This window comes from Ochotona princeps, chromosome 13 (assembly GCF_030435755.1).
Source record: "Ochotona princeps isolate mOchPri1 chromosome 13, mOchPri1.hap1, whole genome shotgun sequence".
Taxonomy (NCBI): Eukaryota; Metazoa; Chordata; class Mammalia; order Lagomorpha; family Ochotonidae; genus Ochotona; species Ochotona princeps.
The window spans coordinates 27,427,386-27,453,602 of record NC_080844.1 but is presented as its reverse complement, the minus strand read 5'-3'; the positions used below and the strand labels follow the sequence as shown (position 1 = coordinate 27,453,602).

At 37.3% G+C, this 26,217-nt stretch overlaps 1 protein-coding gene across 6 annotated transcripts in view; it reads left to right on the top strand.

Moving 5' to 3' along the window:
- The window catches only part of JMJD1C (jumonji domain containing 1C), a 212,561-nt gene that overhangs the window by 125,807 nt on the left and 60,537 nt on the right, over positions 1-26,217 (top strand). For 3 of the 6 annotated variants that reach the window (XM_058671960.1, XM_058671956.1, XM_012926495.2), the window contains exon 3: positions 8,206-8,319. Coding sequence is in view for 3 of the 6 variants with exons in the window: in XM_058671956.1 (XP_058527939.1) it covers positions 8,206-8,319 (114 nt within the window). In the remaining 3 variants the exon portion in view is untranslated. Of the gene's footprint in view, positions 1-3,746; positions 4,482-5,022; positions 5,124-8,205; positions 8,320-26,217 lie in introns of those variants that run through there. The other 3 variants (XM_058671961.1, XM_058671959.1, XM_058671958.1) reach the window with 2 other exon arrangements.

The window sequence follows — 26,217 nt, the reverse complement described above, 5'->3', positions numbered from 1 at the left end:
CTGCCTTGTTGAGTGTGCATTAGAAGGAAGTTGTAATCAGAAGTGTGCACAAACTCCAGTGTGAACCTGGACAAACATTAGCTCTGTTCAGGCTCATTTTAGAAGAATGATTTGCTGCCTTCAACTTTGATGTACCTTGGTATATCCTATATCTGCATCATTAATTGGTTGTAGGAGTGGACGTTTGGTTTAGTGGTTAAGACACTTACATCCTATGTCATAGTGCCTAAATTTGATTCCCAGCTGTGCCTTCCTATTCCCTAATGGATTGTGGATATCAGTTTCCCATTAATGCAGATACTTGGAGGCAACAAGTGATGGCTCAACTGATTGGGCTTATGCTACCAATTTGGAAGATTTGAATTGTGTTCCTGCCTCTAACCAGTCCAGCCACAGCTGTTGTAGGTAGTTTTTTGATGAATCTGTGACCTGGACTTCTCTTTGTCTATACTTCTCTCTGCCTTTCAAATACAGTTTTAAAAATTTTAAATCTTGGGGCCAGCATTATGTTATAGTGGATAAAACGACCACATACAAACTAGTGTCCCTTGTGGTGTCTGGTTCCTGCCTAGCTCCATGCTGACGGTTTGGAAAAAGCAGCCAAGGATGTCCCAATTGTTTGGGGTCCTGACACCCCAAAATAATAAATAAATAATAATAAATAAATAAATAATCTCTTAAAAAATTAAAGTCCACTGTATCACTTTTTAATAATGGAAAATTTTATTATTCTTTAAATGTAATATAAAATGAAGTTTTAATTTTTTTATTACAAAGTCAGATATACAGAGAGGAGGAGATACAGAGAGGAAGATCTTTTGTCCAATGATTCACTTCCCAAGAGATTACAACAGCTGGAGCTGAGCCTATTTGAAGCCAGGAACCTGGAGCTTCATCTGTGTCTCCCACGTGAGTGCAGAATCCCAAGGATTAGAGCCATGCTCAACTGCTTGCCTAGGCCACAAGAAGGCAGCTGGATGGAAAGTGGAGCTGCTGGAATTAGAATCTCCACCCATACAGGATCCTGGCCCGTTAAGGCTAGTATTTTAGCCGGTAGGCCACCACGCTGAGCCCTGAAATGCTTTTTTTTTTTTTAAGTTAATTTTTAAATCGCTTCTCAGTCTTTTAGTAAGATCAAGTGTAAAATTAATTTTTTAATTAGCAGAAAGAGTCCCCCTCTCTGATTCAGCTGCAGTTGTAGGGGAGAATGAGGCAACAAGATAGGAATTCCATACATTCAAGTCTCCTGTATGGAGTTTATGTGAGTAGAATGTTTATTTTACTGGGGACCAATTTTATGGCATAATGAGTTAAGCCTCTACGTGCAGTACTAGCATTCTATCTGGGTGCCAGTTTGAGTTGCTTCTGCTCCACTGCCAGTCCAGCTTTCTGCCGATGTTCCTGGTAAAGCAGTGGAGAATGGCCCCAAATCTTGTGCTCCTGCACCCGTTTGGGAAACCTGGAGGAAGCTCCTACTTTCAGAGTGGCTCATCTCTGGCTATTGAAGACATTTGGGGAGTGAAACAACAGAGGGAAGATCTCTTTGTGCTTCTCCTTCTCTCTATGTAAATCTGCCTTTCAAATAAGAATATTTTTTTTTAAAAAAGTATATTCTACTTTACTAGGAATATGATATATGTATCTGTTGAAATCCTTAGGTAACCAAACTATACTGTTTGATTCTGTAGTACTTGAGGGGCATAGCAAGGTAATTTTTTGTTAATTCATTTTCTTCTAACTTGAAACACATACACACACACTCTTTGATGCTTCTTATTGAATCTCCAAGGGTCTGCAATAGTTGAGGCTGGGCCAGGCTAAAGCCAGAAGCCCAGAACTCCAATCTGGCTCCTCTCACATAGGGCTCATGAGCCCTCATCAGCTGGCCTCCTAGAATACATTAGCAGGAAGCTAGATCCAGAGCAGAAGTTCCAGGACTTGTATTGGCACTTAGACAGGATATGGCACTTGAACTGATGCTTTGATACAGGATGTGGCTCGCTGGTGTCCCAAGGTCAGCCTAGTCAGCTGCTACCATACAATGTTGGCTCTGAAAGAACTAAAATTTTGTATTATCATAGTCAGACCAGAGTCTAAATAAGAAAAGATCCTGTGACATAGTAATATTTTATGATATATGGTGAGACACAGAAATATATAAAATTTAATTAAAATCTGATAGCTTCATCTCAAGCTTTGTTGAGCGTGTGATAGTTCCTCTGTGTGTGTCAGAATTAGGCTGCCATATTTATCTGGTTGTTTTGCTGGCAATACGTGATATTGAATTAATTTGATCACGTGTATCTTTTTGGTTTTTAAGTGATTATGAATGAATTAAGACGATCTGTGGCTTAATATTCCATTGAATATACTATTAGACTTTGTGCCAAAGATACATTTCAGTATCACGCATTGTTTGTAAAATACAGTGTTAATATTTTCATATCACTGATGTTTTATAAAATAAAAGCTATTTAGTTTTTTAGAATAGAATCCTTAAAGCAAGATATTTTCAAAAGCAAAATACTAGATTATCATAAGTTTAACTCAATCATGTATCAAATTGAAAGTACCTTTTTCAGTATTTAATATGATGTTTGTGAAACGAAAGAGATACAGTTGGAATAAGTATAAAGCAGTCATATATGTAATATAATTCATGTGAAATTTTTAGGCTTAAAGAAGTTAAGATCTCTCTGTATGTGCAAAAATAAGAGGCTTTATAAATACTATTTTTGACTATATGGAGAATTTTCCTGTTATGGTTCTGTTTTCAGTGTCAGTGCAGAGTATTGTATAATTTTTCTAGTGTTCTACATGTAACTGTATAACAAATTTGAGAATATATTAGTTCAATTTTAATACAGAGTTGTGGTCAACTGAATGTATGGCCAACTTTCCTTCTTTGAACCAGAAACTTTAGAAAATATTAGATATCACTCGATATTCAGAATAAAGCCACAGGATCATGGTTTGTATCTCTCCTTTATTTCCTAAGCAGCCTTTTTTCATAATGTAATACTATGTGTGGTAGAACATAAAAAGTAACTACTATAATAACTTTGCATTTTTCAGTATTTGCATTAAAATTTTAAATATAATAAATTTTACTCTTTAATCCAATATATAACATTTTTCTATAGCCAACAGAAATTATTTTTGAAATATATTTCATTCTTTTCCATATTTGTTATGTATTTTATACGTACATTACACATCTCAGTTGAAATTAACTGTATTTCAGGTGCCTGATAGCCACATATGGTTAGTTATTGACATATCTGATGACATAACTCAAGAGTTGATAAACATAATAAGGAAAAATACAAGAGACCAGAAAGTGTTTTACACATTATTCAGTCTTTGAAAGCTGTATAGATTTTTCTTATATAAAGAACAAAACTTGTTTCAGCAGTACTTAAAATTGGCAAAAATAAGTATTGCCAGTTTTGAGCAAAATTTCTGAGATTGTTGGTTATGCTATTTAATTTTACTTAGGCTGTTAAGCAGAAATTATTCTGAAATGATTTTATTTTCTACAATATATAAGGCAAAATTATTAAACTTAACCCTTTGAACACATTCTGAAGGTGTTTTTGATGGCTTAATGTTAATGCCTTTTGCTAATTTCACAAATGTTCTTTATTTTCTGCACTTTCTCACCTTAGTAAATCTGGAAAACAAAAAACTTTGTGTTTGTTTTTGCTCTTTGAAGGAGACAGTAAACTTGAGCTTTTAGTCTAGCCACTAGCCTGTCTTTGTCTGTTGTTAAAATTATGAGCCAGTCTCTATGGCTGCAGCCAAATGAGTAATCACCAGTAATGTGACTCGTGCTGGAAGTGACTCCATCAGCACCTGTGACGGCGGATTAGTTACAGTTTACAGAGCACCGCCTCTTCCCTTCTCTCAGTGTGCCTTAAGCCAAGTACTCGTTCTCATTTGGGTGTCTGCACTGTTGGAAGCTACTGCAGTGTGTTTCCACGCGGAGTACAGTGGGAAAGGCTTTCTCTAACTGATGGATGGCTGTTCTCTTTATTTGGAGTATCTTACTGGTTATGTAAGCGACCTCGGGAGAAATTATCCTGACCCAGATCGGAGGATGCAGTGGTGCTTCAGCTGCAGGATTTCTCAGTCGTTAACACCACAGTGCTGATGACAAAGAGCGAGTTGTAATCCTCATCACTGCCCTGCCTGTGCCGGAGCAGACAGAAAATCGTCATTTGCTCGTCGGAGACTTGTTAGGTTACAGCTTCTACTTCGTTCTGTGGTCTTGGCTTTTCTTCCTATACAATGACGCCGCTGCAAGTGGGCTCAGAAATGCCTGGTTTGAAAGCCATTTGCTTGTGATTTTGAAGACTAAAGAAGTATTATGCCAGAATAAATATACTGCTCAAGAACGAAATATAAACGCCAGCTGTACTTATTGACCTTTAAAGCCTTGTCGTGGATTTCTTAGATACTTTAAAATTCTCAAGAACAAAGTACGGTTTGTCTTTTTTCTGCTTCCTTTTTCTTTTGTCTTAATTTACATTTGGTTTTGCTTCTTAGTCTTAGGAATTAAGGTCGCTCGCTGCCTTTTATAGTCCTAACCTCAGTGTTCTAAGTTTTACAAATTTCTGATTGCTTTTTATTTGTCTAGAAAGAGGTTTACTGTGTTTGTAGTAATTTAATAACACTGGACAAAGATCAATTTAATAGCTGGAGTTTAATTCATTTAAGTATTATGGTAGAAGTGTTTAAAATTAGACTAATGTTTCAAGGGAAGTGGGAGTATTTGTTTTGTGATTTTTTTTCATGGTTTAGTCCCTCCCCACCCCCAACTTGTTTTCTAACAGTGTGGTGTTTTTCAATAGACCTGCTTGGGTGGGAATTTGGACTTTGTTCTTTCAAGTCACTCCAGCCTTTCTTTCTTTTTTGAAAGACTAAACCTTGACTTATAAAATGTTGGTTAGGTGGTTTTCTGTGTGATTATTCACCTTGGTGAATTCTGTGTCAGTATCTTACATTTTATAAGTCTGGGTTTGTTTTTCTTTTTAACTTGAAAAAAGAATTGTTCAGTGTTAACCTGAGATTGTGAGAAACTCACACTGCAAACATCAACTCCATGAACTTCCTGTTAAATGGTGAGCTTGAACATAGTTTATTTGAGTCGCTGAGTTGTGTTTGAGAACTGTAGCTGATTTATTTTCAAAATGTTTTTCGGGGAGGCCTCATCTGTTCGCTTCTTCCTCATGTGAATGGAATGTGGTGCAGCATGGAGCCCCGAACAGGATACAGTTGTTCTAAACATTCTTCCTACAGCGTGGTAGGCCCTACTAGAAATGCAGGCTCGGAGCTCTGTTTTGGCTTTAGACTATTTTTAAAGTACGGTTAATACTGACAAATGGCCTTAAAAAAAAAAAAAAAACTTGGCAATCTATTAATAATGGGAAAACTATTTTTGTTCCAACTAAATATTCAGTTTTAAGTTAGTAATTTTCAAAGCCGTTTTCGGCATTTGAACAAGTCTTTTGTGGATTAAGACCATATTTTTGTGTGATTTTCATCAGATGGTAGCTCATTGCTTCCCCTTAGGCTGTGGAAGTTCCTCATAGAATGAGATATATCTTTAGAGTCCCTTATTAGTTATGCATGAGTTCCAGTTTCTTCACAATTCACTGTACCTAGCCCCTGAAATATGTACCTAAGATTTTCCATAAAAGCTGTGGGATGCAGTTGCTTTTATTTAAACACATTTTAACCTAATATGACAGTCTGAAATATATTACACTTATGTACAAGTTAACAGTGGTTACATTGTTAATATACATTTAAAATCAGTTTTAACTGCATTAATTCACCCTTTTTAACATTTTTTCATAAAGTAGGGGTAAATCACAGATTCTCAGTTGCTCAAGTTAATATATGCTGAGTTTTAAACCAGTAGTATGAAAGTTTTTAGCAGGCCCGTATGGCAATGTATTAGTAGTTTAAATATAATTACAGTGTACCATTTGCAAAATGTAGCACTTTTATTTGAAAAATAAGATACCTTTTCATTTGTAGATGATTAAAAGTGCTTTTGTCTAAAGTAGATCCTTATTCTTTAAGAGCTCTCAAATTTGGCCATTGTAATTTGCATTCTGATAGCCAAATTTCACCAGTGGCTTTCAGTTACATACCTTAAAACTTCAGATACTCTTTTTTTTTTTTTTTTTCAAATTTTACCTAAAGTCTGAGGCTTTTGCTCCTAATTAACTTGTAATTTAAATTACAAGCTGTTGAATTTTACCCCCACAACTCTGACCTACTTTGAAAAACAGAGCTTTGAGAGGTTCTTTTCAGCTGGATGTTTTTCATATTATAAAATGACTAGGTCTCATAGGAAATGCAAACCACCTGTATTATTTGCCTAAGAAAGAGGCACTGAAGACTTGAGAAGTTTACTTCTGTTTCACATCCTACCTAATTGAAATGTTTCTTTAACCACGTAGATAAATGCTTTTTGTGGACCTTTTTGTTAACCTTCACAATTTGACCTGACTTGATAGTGTTAGAAAAGAAACAGGGTGTTAAACAATTTTCAAAGATTAAAAAGCCTCTTGAAATGTTCTGAGTTTTGTTTTCCATACTAAAGACCATCTGAACTAATCTCTTTATTTTACAGTTGATCACTTACCAGTGGGCATTCTTTTAATATCTGCATAAATGCTCTTGGATTTCTTGCAAACTTTACCATTTGTCAGAGGAAACAATCGAATTTGATGCAATGATAATTTAGGAATTATTTTTGGCAAATGGAAAATATTAGATGACAACAGTAGGAGGGATAGCCAAATAATGTTTGAAAATGTGATTTCTTACACAAATAAAATATTTTTGATAAACATGTGGTGCCTAAAAGGTTAACTTAAGGCATGAGAGGAAGGATGCTACTGTAATTAAAATTTCTAAGCATGAATTTTGGGAGTGAGTAGGTAGGAGGTTTTTTTTAAGTAATAAATAAGAAAATAAGATTTGTAAGTTAATTGTGTAGCTGAAATAGGATTAAGGCACTTTAAAATAATTTTTTTATTCTCAAGTGTTCTCATCTTTTAAAAAACATTGTTACAGACTGCAGTGAATCAAATTTGAAATCCTTTCACCAGTTTAAATACAGAAATTAACTCCTTGATAGCCATTCCAAAGATCTTGAAGAATTCCCATGGAGTATGTTTGTTGTGGTTAATAAGATGGTACAGTTCTTTAAAACATGTTTTAAAAAAAAAGAGGAAGAACTCCTGAGAATTTCAGATATGTATATCAAAAGTTGTAATGAAAAGGATTTCTTATAGTAATTTAGAAACAGAGTTGGTTGTTAAATACATTCCCTGGACTTCGAATGTTTTTAAGATGGTAGAATTTTGTTTTTATTTTCAAGCTTCTGAAACTGTATTGTGGGTATAAGACATTTGGTTTTTATTCAAGCTTCACTGAAACACTTGAAAATACATTGTAACAATTGTAAAGAGAAATATATACATGATGGTGTTCTTATTTTCTTCCTGTTTATACCCTGTTTATACCCCACTTGAAGATATGAGGAAATCCTCTATGTGAAAGATGAGTCTCTTTTAAAATGAATGCCCAGTGATACATTTAAGGGTAGCAGAAATTTAGAGAGATTTTACTGCAGTGTACATTTTGTGAAATACTTCTTACCAACATCTTTTTACTCTCTTCACGCTGCTTTCCTTGAAGTGGCAGGATTTTTTACTTGTGCTCAGGCTGTGGGCTGGGGTGGGGAGTACAAGGTGTGGAGTTAAAGACCAGATGCTTGCTGATCATTAAAAATCTTAATGTGAATGAGCTAGTAAAAATATGAATTGAAATCATAGCAGTTCTTTTATATAAAGCATAATATTAGCCATAAAAAAGAGGAGGTAAAATAAAATCATTTCAGTAACAGCTTCTTTATAACAGAATTTTTTATTCTCCTGCTTATTTGGTCATATCCTTTTTTAAACATAAACTGGAGCTTAATGTGTTAGAAAATGTTTATATCCCATTTTGAAAGTACATGGTATTGTATCATGGATAAGAACATTATCTGTTAGATTATAATATTGAAAGGTAATATTAGTTATCCATAGCCATTGTATTAGTATCACATTGATACTCATTGTTTGAGGATATAACAGAAAGTAACCATTAGAAATTTTTTTTCTTTGCTTTTCCTCCTGACAGACTTTCAAACCCTTGGTTGAAAAGAGTATACCCAGCTCAATCACTGCAGTAGAATTCCTTGTAGATAAACAACTGGATTTTTTAACTAAAGATAGTGCCTTTCAGCCTTATCAGGTAAGAAATTTTAAATTACATTTAAAAGTTAACTGTTCATTACACTTAATTGATGTTGGGAAATTGATTCTTTTCAAATATTAAGTTAACATTATTTGTGGAAGGATCCCAGTTAGTAAATTTAATTTGAACATAGGCTAACCGATTTATTTATAAAAACAACAAATACATGCTGAAAAGTTTGAGCCAGGCAGTGTTTTTGTTGCTGTAATTTAAAAAATGAACAAAGTTCCTGACATTCTAAATAATACTTAGTCATTGTTAGAAAATCACAGGTTAGATGTGAGTGGAAATTATCTAAGGCTCCACCTTAGAAGTTAAGAATTAGGTCAATTAATGTAATCAGATGAGATTAGTGTTTGCCATGTGCACTTGTTTCAGTTTAGCAGAATAGTTGTTTTTCAGGGAATCTTGTCAGATTGTCCCTAATTGAATAATTGGGTAATTAAATATAAATGTGTTGGAAACTATTTTCTAATGGATTGTTAGATTTAAATAACAATTTTACTTTGTATTTTTGAACAGTGGGTTACCCATTTTATAGATTTCTTAAATATTTTAAAATATATTTCACTTGAAGGGAAGGATGAGTGAACTAGTTTAATTTTCTTTTCTGATAGAATGCGAATTTCATTTCAGACTAGTTAGGCGTTTTTGAAAAAGTGGGATGTAGAGTCTTTTCCACAGAAACAACAAGGGCTTCAGTTACTTACTTGTGATTCTTTGTGCATGGGGTTATACTTAGGACAGTGGAATAGTTCTGTTAGGTCTCTCAAATGGGATGCTGGTTGCTGTTTTTAAGATTTATTTTATTTTTATTGGAAAGTCAGACATACAGAGAAGAACTTCCATCCATTGATTCACTCCCCAGGCGACCACAACTGCTGGAGCTACTCGAATCCGAAGCCAGGAGCCTGGATCCTGGATCCTCTTCCATGCCTCCCACGCAGGTGTAGGGTCCTAAGGCTGTCCACCACTGCTTTCCCAGGCCACAAGCAGGGAGCTGGATGGGAAGTGGGGCTACCAGGATTAGAAACAGCTCCCATATGGGATCCCAGGGCATGTAGGGTGAGGGCTACTAGGCTACCACACTGGGCCCCTGACGATGCTAGTTTTTTCCATGAATATCATTCTGCAGTATTTTTCTTTACTCTTCAAATTACCTAGTTTCTTGTGTTGTTGGGCTCCATTCTTCATAATATTTATAAGTTAGAAATTCACAGTAAATTCGAGTCTCACAATGAATGTGTTCAAACTTTCCCCTCACTTTTATTTTGTTTCTAATTGCCCATGCCTTTTAGCTTAGTATAGGTTTTAGTGGGTGAATCCAGGTGAAACCAAAGGAAGCATCAGGATGCTTCATTTTGTTTTTGTGTTGTTAGCCCTTTGTAAGTTTCAGATTGGACTTCATTTAGAGAAGTGAAATTGTGGTGTAGAAATTAGTTTTAAAAATAAACTCTTGCCAGATTGCCTAAAAATCTATATGTTTATTGAAAATTATGATAGGAAGAATATGCTAACAGAATTTTTTCCCTAACATTTTCAAACTGTTTTATGTTGTGCGGACTTTTATTAATTATCAACTAGCAAAGATGGATTGTGATTATCTTTGTTATTAGGTTGTTTACACTAATCTATGTGGAAGGTGACCTCAGGCCTAGAATAATACTGTATCTTCTAGGGGAGAAGTGATTCACTTGACGTTCTGACCTTTTTTTTATTTCCTCAAAAAAGGTGAATTCTCAGTTTCAAAAGATCAGAAGGAACTTACTAGGAGTACTTGTTTTAAGACCTGTATACTTTTATCTGAGAATTTATTATGAATTTTAGAAGTAGTTTGTTGCCGTAGAGCTTTTGTATATGTGCATTTTTAAAAAGATTTATTTATTTTTATTGGAAAGGCATATGTACAGAGAGGAGGAGAGACAGAGAGGAAGATATTCCATCTCATGATTCACTCCCCAAGTGACCGAAACGGCTAGTGGGTGCAGGTCCCAAAGCCTTGGGCTGTCTTCGACTGCCTTCCCAGGCCACAAGCAGGGAGCTGGATGGGAAGTGAAACTGCCGGGATTAGAACTGGCGCCCATATGGGATCCTGGTCCGTTGGAGGCGAGGACCTTAACTGCTACACTATCGCGCTGGGCCTTTTACATGTGCATTTTTTAGAACATTTTTAAGTTTTGATTTTATTAGAAAGATACAGAAAGATCTTCCATCTGCTGTTATACTCTCCAAATGTCCCCAACTGAACTAGGCCAGACCATAGCCAAGATCCTTGAAATTAGCCCAGGTACCCACATGTGTTTTAAGGACCCAAGCAGCCATCATTTGCTGCTTCCCAAGGCGTTCATTAGCAGGTAGCTGCCATCACAAGTGGAGACCAGACTCCAGAGAGTACCAGGCCTTACAGAGAGGACAGCTATCCCAAGCAGTGTGTTCATTGCTGCCCTAAATATCCCCACCCTAACCCACCCCACCCTGCCCTGTTCTGCTCCACTGTTAAGTATATGTGTGTTTATAATTTCTTTTCCCCAATCAAGATTAGAAGCATGAGGTTACTTCAGAGCTGATGAAAAACATGTAAATATGCTGGGTGGCAGACATTGGCCCAGCAGTTGAGTTATGGGTTACAAAGCCACAGGTGTTGAACCCTGGCTAATGCAAACGTTTGAGGAGTGAAATAGTGGATGGGAACTTACCTTCCAGTTCTATTTTTTCCTCTCCCTCTAAAATTTAAAAAATTATTTCTGAGTCTGTGTATGGATTTTTTTAAGATTTATATATTTTTATTGGAAAATCACATACTTAGAAAGGAAGATGTTCCATCCAATGATTCACTCCCCAAGCGGCCACAACAGCTGGAGCTGTGCCAGTCTGAAGCCAGGAGCCCAGATCTTCTTCCAGCTCTCCCTTGCAGGTGCAGGGTCCCAAGGCTTTGGGCCTCCTCAGCTGCTTTCCCAGGCTGCAAGCCAGGGAGCTGGATGGGAAACAGAGGTGCCAGGATTAGAACTGGAGTACATATGGGATCCTGGCACATGCAAGGCAAGGATTTTAGCCACTAGGCTACCACGCTGGGCCCTTTGTGTGGATTTTTAAAAAGATTTTTGGCATCAGAATAAGCATATCTTTTAAAATTCCATTTTTCTATGAACTTTTAAAAATTTAAATCTTTTTATTGCCTTATAAATCAAAGAGAGATAAGTGAGATCTTCCTCTGCTGGTACTTTCTCCAAAAGTTTGCAGTAGCTTAGACTGTGGCAGGCCAAAGGGAAAAGTGTAAGACTCAGGCGAATTAGCAGGAAGCTGGATCAGGAGTTGAGGAGTCAGCTGTGGAAGCCAGACTCAGATATGTGATATGGGGGCAAAGAGGTGCCTTAATTGCTGTGCTTAAATGGCTACCCCGTGAGCTTTTTGAAATGCATTAATAGAAAAATATTTTTGTGAGATTCTAAATGATACACACTTACTTTTGTGCTTTTCGTTAATATTTGCTCCAGAAATCTAAGATGGCTCAGTTTAGTTTACTCCGCTTTATGAAATAATGGACTTTTTTTAAAAAATGATTTATTTGAAAAGCAAAGTTACAGAGAAGAGAGGCAATGTTCCATTTGCTGGTTCACTCCAAAATGGCCACAATGGCCAGTGCTAGACCAGGCCCAAGCAGGAGTCAGGAACTTCTCGTTGTCCCATGTAAATACAAGGGCCAGGTACCTTGGCTTTCTTGCACTGCTTTCCTAGGTGCAGGGAGCTAGATCAGAAGTAAAGCAAGCTGACTTGAACCTGTACGCATAAGTCCGTTGCTTTACTTGCAACACCACAACACCTGCCTCAATACAAGCTTATTCTACAAAAAGCAAAGAACTTTAGAGCTCATATGATTAAAATAGTTTACTTTCAGAATGCTTTTCTCTAATCCAGTAGTACATGTTACTATATTATAAATCTCATAGATTTTGACCTATCTTAATCTTAGGATTGTCTTGTGTAAATCAAAAGGATTTACTGTACATCTGAATAGACTTTTGGTCTTTTTTTTCTTCTGTGAGATTCATAAGGTAGTTGCTTTTGAATATTGATGCTACTTTTTGTTTTATTTGGAAGGCGGAGTGACAGCGAGAGATAAAAATGTTCATTCACTTGGTCACTATCAAATGGCCTCAACAGCAAAATTTGAGTCTGGTTGAAGCCAGGAACCTAGAACTCCTTCTGTTTTCCACTTGGGCAGCAGGACCTGAATTGCTTGAGCCATTATCTGCTGTGCACTAGAAGGGAGTTGGATGAAAAGTTGTGAGGCTAATACTGTTACATGGATGGGGGATGCTAACAGCATTACAGACAGTGAAGCTTAACCAGTCATGCCACAACACCTCCTCCAGAAACTGTTTAATTCAGTTCAAGCAGATTGAGAAAAGAGACCTGCTGGTTTAGTCCCAAAATCCTACAATAACCAGGACCTCAGAATTCCATCTGCCTTGGGCCCATGGAATTGAACCCATTATCTGCCACTTCCTATGAAGCGTTGGCAGAAAGCTGGATCCCAAGTGGAGTATTAGAACAACTTAACCTCCACGTCCACAGTGACTTACTAGACTACGAGGCCTACCACAAGTCTTTTTTTTTTTTTTTTTTTTTTTTTGTCTCTCCTCCTCTGTAACCATAAGTCTTTTTGAAATGAGCATTTACTATATAATTTTTTGGTCTAGATTGATGACTACACATAAGTTTAAGTTATGGGCTCAGAAATGATGCTCGGAATGTAACTAAATGAGAGCTTTTGTCTATTACTTTTTTCCCTCCGTAGTATTTTCTCTGTAGCAGTATGTTCCATTTAGTTACTAGTTATATTTTTTTATTCATCATGATAATATATAGATATGCTGTAAGGTAATGGCTAGTAAATGATGAACATGACTCTGTTTTACTAGTCTTTTCATTAAGAGACTTATTTAGATCCTATTTGTTGCTGTCTGAGTGTGTGAAATTTGTCTGTAGTTGACTTTTTAGATTAGATATACTTGAGTGTTCCAGAGTGCAACTATTACAATCTTTAGTATTTTGGAAAGCAGTTCTAGTGAGGAAAGAAATTTAAGTGACAACTCACATATATATAATGACTGCGTATTAATTAGGTCACTGAAGTGACATGGCTTGCTTGTGCAGGCAAATATGTTTCTGTTTCTTCACTCCTGATCATACCTGACTGCAGTTAGCTTTCTTTGAAGTACAGGGGGATGGGAAAAGAGAGAGAAATGAGGAGGCAACTCTGGAGATTGTGCTATGTCCTCAGCAGAAGGAGAAAATGTTAATGCTTTGAAAGATAATTTTTGTAGTATGTTGTTACTATACTTTGTGAGGTTACAGAAGTTCAGAAAAACAACCCAGTAAATTTGATTACAATTTTGATCTGACTTACTTTGATCAAAATGGAATGTTCGACTTTTGGCATGATTTCGAAATCATTTTGTCATGATTTTTGGCCTTTGATCATGATCACACCTGCATTTATCAGGTTGGTTGCTCCATGGAGGATATAGAAGAGATTATTTCTCACTTGAAAGTTGCAGATGACTCATATCAATCAATCTGGCTGGATGTGACCTGTTAGTCCAGTGTTTTCTAGGGATCACAATTCTCTTTGCTTTTAAAGGTAATGATGAAATACTACAAAGGACACTAGCTAAAATCTTTGGCAATTTAATCTGGAATGTATATTATGTTTCCTTTTATTTCATTGTTTGTTAAAAATTAGTTGTTGTATTGGGGTGTTTTCCAAAAAATAAATAGTTAAAAATTCTAGTCCTGAAAGATTGATCCAAAACGACTCTTTAATAATGATAGATTTAGAGGTTAAACTACTAATATTTGTTTCTTTTTTCTTTTAATTTCCATCAGTTTTATACTGAATTAATATCCCAAAACATAGTTACTATTTCTTTGGGAATATGGTGACTATTACAGTTTCTGTCATGGTAGGTTGATGAGGTATTAGGAAACACTGAGCAACTTTACTCAATACTAGATGCAATTCTGAATTGCTGGGAGGCAGTGGTTGCAGGAAAAGGAAGTAGAACAAACCTTAGTATTTCTTTAGGCCCAGGACTGAAGATTGCTTAAAGACTTGGCCAGCAAAGAATCTTACATTATCAAGTTAATTTAATGTGTTTGAAATACGTCATATCAGTATTTGTTTATTTAGTATTTTAGTGATTTAAATTGTTAGATAAGTGTGAATCCATTTTAGCCAATAATTTTTTCATCATTGATCATATAATGTTTTGCCTGTGGTTTCAGAATATCCCTAGGGCAGTGATTGCTTAATACATCTGGTTTACTAAAAATAGCTTAAACATTTTGCTTAGATAGATTAGCAGTAGTTTAAGGAGTGTAGTTTAGTACACAAACACATGTATTTTTCCTTTTTTTTTTTTGAATTATTGTTCTGCAAAGTTTGGAATTGCATTGTAATGTGGATGAGATAAAATAAGGTGACACTTAACTATCAGTGGCCATAGTGACCATTTAACTGCTTTGTGGTTGTTGCTAAGCAAATGTTACATGTTGTCCAATAAGACATTTGATAAAATGTTGAACCAATAGAGCTTGAAGAGCTGGTTGATGGGTGTTTTGCTTGTAAGCATAGCCTTCATTCAGGGTGCTACAAATGCTAATAGTTTAGAGAAGGAAGTAAACAGCTTCACATGACTCTTTACAGGCTTTCCATTTTCTTCAGAATTTTCTTTACTACATTCCTGTTTGTAGGACGTTTGTGTAAGCACATTTGTATTTTTTCATTATGTGCATTTTTTCATTGAGTATAAAGTGACATGCGAAAAATAGCACTTTGGAATATTTTTATAGGAATCCAAGTATCTGCCGTAGTTGAGGTAGAGAGACCAGAATTGGAGAGTCTAGAGCTCTTAGCATTCCATTGATTTTCAGCTCAATGATTCTCCAGGAAGAAGTCGCTAAATAGCAACTTAATGCTTAGGCTCTACGTCGCTTTGATGCACCATTAACGTTTGAAATATTTGGCTTTGGAAATTTCCAGATCAACTTCATTTATTTTTATTTAGGTATTGTGGTTTTCCCAGTCACAACAGCCTGTTGTTTGCTTTATGTATTTTTAAAAGTTAATAAAAAGCTACCTAACAGGAAGTTATTACAATCAGTGACAGGAACTAATATTTTAAGAAAACTGCCTTGAAGTATACCTAATTTGGAGAGCAAAAATCCATAGTGAAGACTTTTAGGAGTACAAAGATAGAAATCACTAGAAACTGACATGAATGAAGAAGTCTCTGAAGGAAGTAAAACTTGAATGAGGTTCATTTGAACAGAGGTGGAAGTGAAAAAGGGTGGTGGAGGGTATTGGCAGACATTGGCAGAAGGGGCAAAACAGATTTACAGAACAACTAGAAAATGGACTTGGACTGTGTACTATAGATGTCATAGTAGATATGTGTGATGGAGTCAGATGAAGGAGGGGAAGGATTGCTAAGCACAAGAAGTAGTTGACAGACTAACAACCATCTTTATAACATCATTGGAAGTATAGTTAAATATTGGAAAGAATGACTTGATTCTTTTTAAGATTTATTTTTTTATGGGAAAGACAGATTTACGGAGAGAAAGAGAGATAGAAAGATCTTCCGTCTGCTGATTCACTCCCCAAGTGGCTGCAATGGCCAAAGCTGAGCTAATCCAAAACCAGGAACTTCTTCCAGGTCTCCCACAAGGGTGCAGGTCCCAAGGCTTTGGGCCATCCTCTACTGCTTTCGCAGGCCACAAGCAGGGAGCTGGATGGGAAGTAGAGCTGTTGGGACACACACCTGCATCCATATGGGATCCTCGTGGATATAAGGCAAGGATTTAGCTTCTGAGCTGTCAACGTCAGACCCATAAACATGATTTCAATTCCTAGTTGTGCCATTTGCTACCTATATGTGGCTCTCTTCCCTCCCCTCCCCTCCCCTCCCCTCCCCTCCCCTCCCCTCTCCTCCCCTCTCCTCTCCTCTCCTCTCCTCTCCTCTCCTCTCCTCTCCTCTCCTCTCCTCTCCTCTCCTCTCCTCTTTTCAGCTCGTCTTTTCCTTTTTGTTAATGAAGTATGTGCAGGTAAGATTTCACATTGATTTTTTGAACTGTTATTTTAAGAAAATAGTAGAAAAAAGGGTTACAGAATCCTTTATTGATATTTCCTTTTTCTAAATATACATCTTTTTTTAAGGAAAACTCAAACTACTTGCTGCCAGTAGTTCTTTGTATCTCACAAGTTTGAACTTTGTTATTGTTTGGTTCTGAAGATAGGGTTTGTGGGTATAACGCTTTAACCATTGATCATAACGAATTGTGCTGCTTAACTGTGGAAATTGTTTCCCAGCTGTTAATATACTAATTGTATGAACTTAAGGTAGATATTCAAGCATTTTTTACCAACGTTAACCTAATCTAATGATTTAGGCTCTGAGTTGGGTTAAAAAATCCAACTGAAAATTAATTTGTCCAGAAAGATGACTTTTGAGTTAGTGTCAGATGCAAATCAGAAGTTCTGCAAAATTTGTAACCAGGATTGTTTGGGTTAACATGCTTTAAAAATTTCTGTTCTCCATTTTTCTGTTTCTGAATTATATTTTGGCAGGAGTTAAACATATTCCAAGTTACTCCTTAGTTTTCATATATATCTTCCCTTTCAGTGTCATTTCCATTAATATCATTTGATTGCAGTTTATCGGTGCTTTGTTGACATAAAGTAAGTGAGATGTGAACAGTGCATTTATAGCATGTACACTGTGCCAAAAATACAAGATCATAGCCATAACTGAACTGACTCCCAGTAGATTATTGGCTTGGAAGGGTTAGCATCTATGGGCAGGCATGGCCTGGGGGTGGTCTAGGAGATGGGCCCAGAGCAGGAAGCAGCTATTGTGTAGTACTTGGCTTCATTCCATTTCTAGTCAAAAGTGACAGCTTGCAATTGTAGAGCCAAGCTGCAGCCTGAATACTAGGATGTACAACAAAAAAAGGGGAACCTATAGCTAAACAATGTTACCATACTTCCTTATTTGATTTTTTTAAATTTAAAGTTGGTCTGTGTTTGTATTTAGTATTCGCTCAACATTTTATTTAAGTGTTCCTTCTATCACACTCATTTGATTTTATTTAGCCACAGTTTCAAAAGTAGCTATGATAGTACCCATTGCTATTTCATAAATTAGAGCTGTAATGTATCCAGGTACATTCATATCTGCTGCCATTTATAAAAAGGTGGTTTTCATTTGTTTTTTTAAAAATCAGTTGCAGGGCCCACTGCTGTAGCGTAGTGGTTAAAAGTCCTCGCCTTGCATGCGCCGGGATCCCATATGGTCGCCAGTTCTAATCCCGGGAGCCCTGCTTCCCATCCAGCTCCCTCCTTGTGGCCTGGGAAAGCAGTCGAGGACAGCTCAAAGCCTTGGGCCCCTGCACCTGTGTGGTTGACCCAGAAGAACTCCTGGTTCCTGGCTTCGGATTGGCTCAGTTCCAGCCGTTGCCCTCACTTAGGGAGTGAATCATCGGATGGAAGATCTTCCTCTCTGTCTCTCCTCCTTTCTGTATATCCAGCTTTCCAATAATAATAAAATCTTTTAAAAAAAAGAAAGAAAATGTATTTTGACTGAAATTTGGCCCAAATACAAGCTGTTCTGCAATACTCGGATTAAAAACATTTCTGAGTTACTGCAATAATTCTTTCCTAGTCCCAAATCTGCTATGATCATATGAATTTGCTGATCTCTTTTTAATTTTTTTTTTTACTGCATTTTTAAATTTTTTTTTGAATCGGAAAGTCAGATATAGAGAGAGGAAGATCCTTCATCCGCAGATTCACTTCCCAAGTGGCCACAATGGCAGGGATAGTGGGATTGGAACCTTGTGTCCCTATGGGATCTGGCGCATTCATGGTGAAGACTTTAGCTGCTACGCCACTGCTCTGGACCCTAAGGTAGTAATTTTTTTTTTAAGAGTGTTCAGGGCATAGTTAGAGGAGAGACAGAGATCTTTGATCTGGTGATTGACTTTCCAGCTGGCCTCTACTCTCAGGGCTTGGCCAGGCTGAAGTCTAGGTCTCCTTTGTGGGTGCAGAAGCCCAAGCTCTTGGACCATCTTCAGCTGTTTTTTCAGGTACCTTAGAAGGGAGCTGGATCAGAAATGGGAGGAACTGGGACCTGAAGGCTTGAACTCACACCCAACTGGGATGCCTTGGGTGCCTGCACTGCAGGAAGCAGCTCAATTCACTGTGCCACAATGCCAACACCCAGTAGTAATTTTTATAGGCCCCCCCGCCAAAAGGTGATGACTAGGATAGTTGTAACTTGTTGTCTGTCTTCACATAACTAGGAAGAGCCAAAATGTAATCTGAACCCCAACTTTTTAATGACGTATTTCACAGTACTAATCACCCTGCTTTATTAACCATCAAATGTCAAATGATACTTTGTTATTTTTAGTATAGTTGGTGTCTCCTAAAATTGAATGTTTTCCTTGATTTTATTGCCTTCACATTTTATTTCACACACTAACATCAAACTTTATTCTAGATCTTTACGTTATTTTCAAATTCATTTGTTTTCTACTAGAAAATCCAGATAAATTTAAAGAAAAAAGTCTCCTTGTTTTTTTTATTCTGTTTCTTGTGCCTAGTGGTATTCTTAAGATCTGCTTTTGTTCAATTAAACTTGAAAGCACTTTAAAATGAAACTTTGTCAGTCTCTTACTTAAATGATTGTCTTTAAAATCCAAAACTTCCTAGCCTTTAGACTGAAAACAATAGTGCAGTAAATAATCCAATTTGAGAGATGTTTATTCTTAATGTTTGGTGACTGTTTGTATCATGTAGTCAGGAATAGAAATGCCTTGCCTTCATAGAACCTGTAATCTAGCAGAAGAAATCCTACAGAATCTGAATGTAAATTATAGGCAAAAAGTCTGAAGTATCAGAAACCCAGGAGGTAAATGGAATACTCACTGGTTTGTTGGAGAGGTATAGAGGAGACATCCCTAGTCATAGACTAGGTGACCCTTGCATCTTATCAAGATTAATATAAATTAGCTAAGCCAGTAGGATAGCAAGATTGATTAAATATATGAAATTAAGTAAAATAGCATAATTGTGGATTTTCCAATTACATCTACTTTTCATTGTCCTCATTGAGAAGGGGAGTCAAGTATTGGTTTAAAAGAATTAAATGGTAACACTGTTTTAGCTATTCTCAGTGTTCATTTCAGTGCCATTAACTACATTCTCAATATTGTACAACCATTAGCACTATCCATTTCTAGAATTTTGTCATCATCTTAAACAGAAATTGCTCATTAAGTAAGACTTCCCATTTCCTGTTTCCTTTTCTCCTTCCAAAAACCTCTGGCAACCTCTTCTTTCTTTGGTTATAAATTTGCCTGTTCTAAGTGGAAACATGTACTGCTTGTCTTTTCATAAAAACTTAATTTCACTACAAAATATTAAAATATTGGCCAAGCTACATGTTAAAATATCAGTCCTTTAAGTGCCTGAGTAGTAAGTACTCCATTTTGTGTGTATGTGTTATCTATTGATGGATGGTTGGATTATTTCTGCTTTATTATGGGTAATGCTTGTATAAACATTGGTGTGTAAATATTTTTTTCAGTTCTTTGGTTTATATACCTAGAATTAGAATTGCAAGAATGATCATTTTATGCTCAGTTACTGCAAAGAACAGGTAAACTCTTTTCCACAGTAACTGTTCTAGTTTCATCCACATCTGTGCCAGGAGGTCATCAAAAAGTTCATTGAAAATGTATACCATGGAAATATTCATAATATTAAAAAGTTTATGTAACTAGATAACCTTTTAATTTTGTTTTCCATGAATTAAGTATTTATGTACCTTTCAAAATAAAAAAGCTTTATTGGGAATGGAGTTATTGAAGACAGAGTTAGAGAGGGAGAGAAACACAAAAAGAGCTGTTCCTTCTGCTTGTTCACTTCCCAGATAGCCAAAGAGGCTGAGGGTACGCCAGGATCATGACGAAGTCCGGAGCTTATTTTAAGTCTCCCATTTGGGTGTAGCCCAAGGTTTGGGACCATCTTCTGCTGTCTTGCCAGTCATAATAATGGGGTCCTGGTTAGGTAGTTCCATAAGAACTATGCTGGCATTGCAGACAGAGGCTTAACTCATAGCACCACAAATGCCATTCCATACCATTTTTTTCAATAACTACAGTGGCTATACTTCCTCCTCAAAATTTGCATGCTATAGCTATAGATACAGATATAAAATTCTAGACCTAGTCATATGAGGATTTTCTCAGTCAAGATAAATAAAAGTTGAATATATGATTTTTAGTTTTTAAGATGTATTTCAAAAGCAGTTATAGTAGACAGAGAACTTCTTTCCGTTAATTCACTCCCCATCTGGCCAAAGCAGTTGTGGCAAAGCCAGGCTGTAGCCAGAAGCTCAGAACTCTATTCAGGTGTCCCAAGTGGTGGCAGGCACTCAAATTCTTGGGCCATATTCTGTTACTTTTCCAGGCATATCAAAAGGGAATTGCTTGGGCCGGGCGCAATAGCATAGAGGTTAAAGTCTTTGCGTTGAACGTGCCAGGATCTCTTATGTTTGCCGGTTCTAATACAGGCCGCCCCGCTTCCCATCCAGCTCCCTGCCTGTAGCCTGGGAAAGCAGTCGAGGACAGCCCAAGGCCTTGGGACCCTGCACCCTTGTGGGAGAGAACCGGAGGAGCCTCCTGGCTTCAGATTGGTTCAGCTCCAACCGTTGCAATTACTTGGGGAGTGAATCATCAGACAGAAGATCTTCCTCTCTGTCTCTCCTCTTCTCTGTAGATCTGACTTTCCAATTAAAAATAAATAAATGAATCTTTTAAAAAGAGGTGGGAGATTGATTTGGAAATAGAATGACTTTATTTCTTATTTTGGAAAGCAGATTTTACAGAGCTAGAGAAGGTCTTCCATCCACTGCTTCACTCCCCATGTGGCCGCAGTGACCTGAGTTTTGCTGATCTGAAGCTGGTAACCATGAGCCTCTCTCTGGTCTCCCACATGGGTATAGGGCCCAAGGACTTGGGCCGTCCTCTGCTGCTTTGTTAGGTCATGAGCAGAGTGCTGGATGGAAAGTGAAGCAGCCTGAACATGAAGCAGCACCCATATGGTATGTTGGTATCACAAGGCTGAGGATTAACATGGGGTGCCTCTTCTCCAAACCCTCCTGTATGTCTTTAAGCCTTGAAATTCATTTAAGCTGTTATCCATTGTGAAGTTCAGAGGCAATACATAAGCATTTCAGAAAGGATGGATTTCTTTTTGTCTCCCATCTTCTCACTTCTTTAAAAAGTTTTGCTTTTCCTGTTACTTAAAAGACAGAGTAAGAGCACCTGCTAATTCCTGCCCCAAATGCCTCCAATAAGCAGATTTGAGGCATGCCACAACCAGGAGCCAATAACTATTCCGGGCCTCCCACATGGGTAGCAGGGACCCAAGTACTTGAACCATCACCTTCATTCTCCCGGATGCACACGGGCAAGTGGGAAATGAAAGTGGAGCTGGGCTTCAAGCTCACACACTTCAGAATGGGATGTGGTTATCCCAGACAGCATCTTATTCACTGTCCATACGTCTGCCCAGAATTCTTTAGTTGTTTGGTTAACTCCGTTTGGATTGTGGGTCATTTTCTTTTGTTTCCTTTTTTTAAGATTTAATATATAAATTTATTTTTTTATTTAAGATCTGCCATCTGCTGTTTCACTCTCCGAATGACCTTAAAGGTCAGAGCTGAGCAACTGTGAAGCTGGAACCAGGAGCTTTATCCTGGGCTCCCAAGTGGGTACAGGATCCCAAGGCTTTGGGCCATTCTCTGTTACTTTTCCCAGGCTAAAACCGTAGTGTTAGATGGGCAGTAGAGCATTTAAGACATGAACTGGTGCCCATATGGAATCACAGCGCTTGCACGGTTAGAATTTAGTCACTGAAACATCATGTTGGACCCTGTTTCAGCTGTCCTTAATAATACCATAACTCACGAATTTTTCTGTCACATTTACCCTTTTTAAATAAAACTGAAAAATGAACTAACTAAATAAATAAAGGCAGAGTGAGAGAGCAATGGAGAGACTTTTAAACGTTTATTTTATTTTTATTGCAAAGTCAGATATACAGAGAGGAGAAGATACAGAGAGGAAGATCTTCTGTCTGATGATTCACTTCCCAAGTGACCACAATGACTGGTGCTGTGCCAATCTGAAGCCAGGAGCCAGAAACTTCTCCAGGTCTCTCCCACAAGGGTGCAGGATCCCAAGGCTTTGGACCGTCCTCGACTACTTTCCCAGGCCACAGGCAGGGAACTGGATGGGAAGCAGGGCTGCTGGGATTAAAACCAGCGCCCATATGGGATCCCAGTGCTTTCAAGGTGAGGACTTTAGCTGCCAGGCCACCACACTGGGCCCGAGAGACAGATTTTTTTGTCTGTAGGTTCACTTCTCAAATGCTCCCAGTAGGATAGACTGGACCAAGAGGCAGAAATGTACACGTTGGCTGGGACTCAAATATTTGAGCCATACCTGCTTCTTCTAAGCTGACATCAACAGGAAGCCACATCTGAAGTGCGGAGTAGTTAGGATCAGGACTAGCACTGCTATAGGAGACAGACCTGTGCCTTCAACAGCTGTGCCAAAGCACCTGTCCTGCGTTTACCCCTAACGTTTGGTTTTGTAATGATCCTGCTATTTGCTTTTATATCTTTTGTTGCTGTAATCTACATTGTATGTTATTGGTAGGCGCTAGTCACATGTGGCAATTTAAATTTCAAGTTCGACTTCTCAGTCATGCTAGGCGCATTTGAAAAGTTGAAATATGCATTTGTAAGCTAGTATATATATGTAATGTTTCCGTCACAGAAAATACTATTGGAAAAACTTGACCTAAATGCTGAACACTGCAGGAGAGATTTATGCTTGGATATTTTTGTACAATTGTAAAAGGCTGCTTCAGAACGTTGCTGGAAAACAGTGAAATTAAACTGATTTGGGTACAAGTTTTTTTTGAGTCTGTGTGTAGGGACTGACATTATGGTATGGCAAGTTAAGCCACTGCTTGAGATGCCAGCTTCCCATTATCATAGATAAGATTCAAGTCTGCTGTTACTGGTTTGGAAAAGCATCAGAAGATGCTCTGAAAGCTTAAGCTTCTGTCACCTGTGTGTGAGACTGGATTGAGTTCAAGTCTCCTGGCTTTAGCCAGTCACTGTAGCCATTTAGGTTGTGAACCGTGGATGGAAGAGTTCTCTGAAACTCTGCCTTTTGAAAAAGTATGTAAGTTTTTTTTTTAATTGTAAGATACTTTTTAAAAATCTGTGCTATTTTCTCAGCACAAGTTTTCTGTTAACTTCCTTAAGACCCTTCAGTTTATCTCCACTTTCAGTTAGAACTTTGAAATCATTTGTCATCTTTTTATATGCGCTCTGTGAGCTTCTGTTATCTAAAATGCTTATTTCAAATCTATTAAACTTCCCCCTTTCCTCTTAGTAGATGACCTTTCTCTTGCTGTATAGAAGAAACTGAGGTTACAAGTAGGAACCTTCCTTGACTTCCTGTTCTTTTACCTATTTTTGCACCTTTTCCTTGCCTTCTTTCTTTCTAAAAAATATCTGCCATTTCATTATTACAATCTTCCAAATATTTACTGGATATCTACTGTGTCCCAGGCAATATTCCAGACATTTAGGATACAGTTACGAAGAAAACAAAAAAATTTCTTGCCCTCATTTACTTTACCCTCTTTTGGAAAAGACAGGGACAGTTAACAAAAGTTCAGCACATTAGACAGTGGTAAGTGCTGTAGAAGGTGGTAGAAAGGTTCAGCTACTGTGAATTAAGGACAAAGAATAACAGTCTATATGGAGATTAGTAAAATGATGTCCAAAAGGTTGTAAGGCTCATTTAGTAGGTCTTTGTAAGCTGATATAAAGACATTTTCTTAATTCATTTATTGACATTTTATTAGGAAGGGAAAGAGAGATCAGCCGCCTTTAAAATTACCAATTCATTGCTGGTATTATTTCATCTTACTACTTAACTCCTAGGCTTACTTTAAAGCAAATCACACACAGCCTGTTTCATTCCTACATGATTAGATACTCATGTATACTTACCTGTATGCACAGTTGCATCTCATTCACAGTGGTTGTGTTCTATCATCACTTGTCAGTAATGTCAGGAATAATAGAACAGCATTGTTTAGTCATTTGCTTTGTATTCTTCATTATGCAACCACCAGCCTTAGAATAACAACATTGACATTAAATAACACCAACCATATGACTGCTGAAAAATGTTTTATGCAGTTCTTTATACCCTTAGGATATGTTCCACTACTGTTTTGTAGTCTGACAGAATCAGTTCTTTCTCTGCTTTTTGCTTTAAAAGGCTAATCTCTCCTCGTTTTCTAGAACTTATCTTAAATACTTCACTCCATTTACCAAATTATGAGCCCACTTCTCATTTTTCTTCATTATGTACAAAGAAAGTAGCTCTTTCTGATATAAAAAATAAAAGTTCACTCATCACTCATTGTAAGTATGGCCTTACCTTCCTCTTTTCCATCATGGCTGGACTTGTTAGGAATCCCAGTAACCATTCCATCTGTGGCCTGACTTGTGCCTCCACTTCCACAGAACTGATGTTGTTAAGATTGCTCTTCACATCCGAAGATTGCTCTTCAGCTCTTAATGCATTGAAGGTTAAGCTCATCCCCATCTGTCTGAACTTTATCAATCTCAATGCTGTGGATCACCGTCTCTCTGGAAATTCTTTATTGCTTCTATGATGAAATTTCTTGGGTTTTCCCTCTGCCGTTTTAACTTTAGTTTTACAGTTTCTCATTTGTATCTTCTCTCTTCATTTCCCTAATATTGTCAAAATCCCTGTTTTTTTGTTTTTTGGTTTTAATTTATTTGAAAGGCCACAAGGGAGAGAAACAGAGAACTTTCTTTTCTGATTCATTCCCCAAATGTTCACAAATCCTGGCTGGATTGGGTAGAAGCTGGAAGCCAGGAAAGTGACAAGAATCTGTGTGCTTGGGCAGTCATCTGCTGACTTAGTCAGAAGCTAGATCAGAAACGAAATAATGGGATTCAAATTGGCATTTTAATTACAGAATGTAAATGTCCCAAGTATCGCCACAATGCCCAAGTAACCTAGTTGCAGAACCCTTATCTTCCAAATTTGAAACTGTAGACTATAACTATTATCCTATGACATCAGCTATTCATTTTTGCATTGCCTGTGCATTGTTCAGATAAAAATTCTTGTTCCATTCTGGAGCAGGCAAGGAAGGTAATTAAGTTATGCATCTTTCCATATGTATTGTGTATAAAATCCTTTAGGATATTAACTAATATCTCATTGCCTGTCCTTTGATACAGTAACTAATGCCAGATATCCAAAATTGTGTTCATGGATATATTTCTAACGAGAGCTTTCTGTACATTTGGAAAGACTTTCAAAAAGTATTACAATAAGCTGTTTAGCCTGGATTTTCTCTTTTTTTGTTGTTGAAAGATTGATTTGTTTAAAGCATTACAAGGAACAAGAAAAGAAAGGCAGAGATCTTTCACTCCATGTATGGCCACAGTGGTAAGCACTGGGCCAAGCTGAAGCCAAGCTTGAACCAGCTTCCCTACAAGGATGGCTGGAGCCCAAATACTTGGGCTGTCTTACACAGATTTTCCCAGACCATTAGCAGGTAACTGGCTCAGAAGTGTGGTAGCAGAGACATGAACTGGCACCAATATGTGATGCCAATGTCAAAGGTGGTGGCTTTATCCACTACACCACAGTATTGTCCCTCGAACTGGTGTTCTCTTAATGAAAGTATATGTG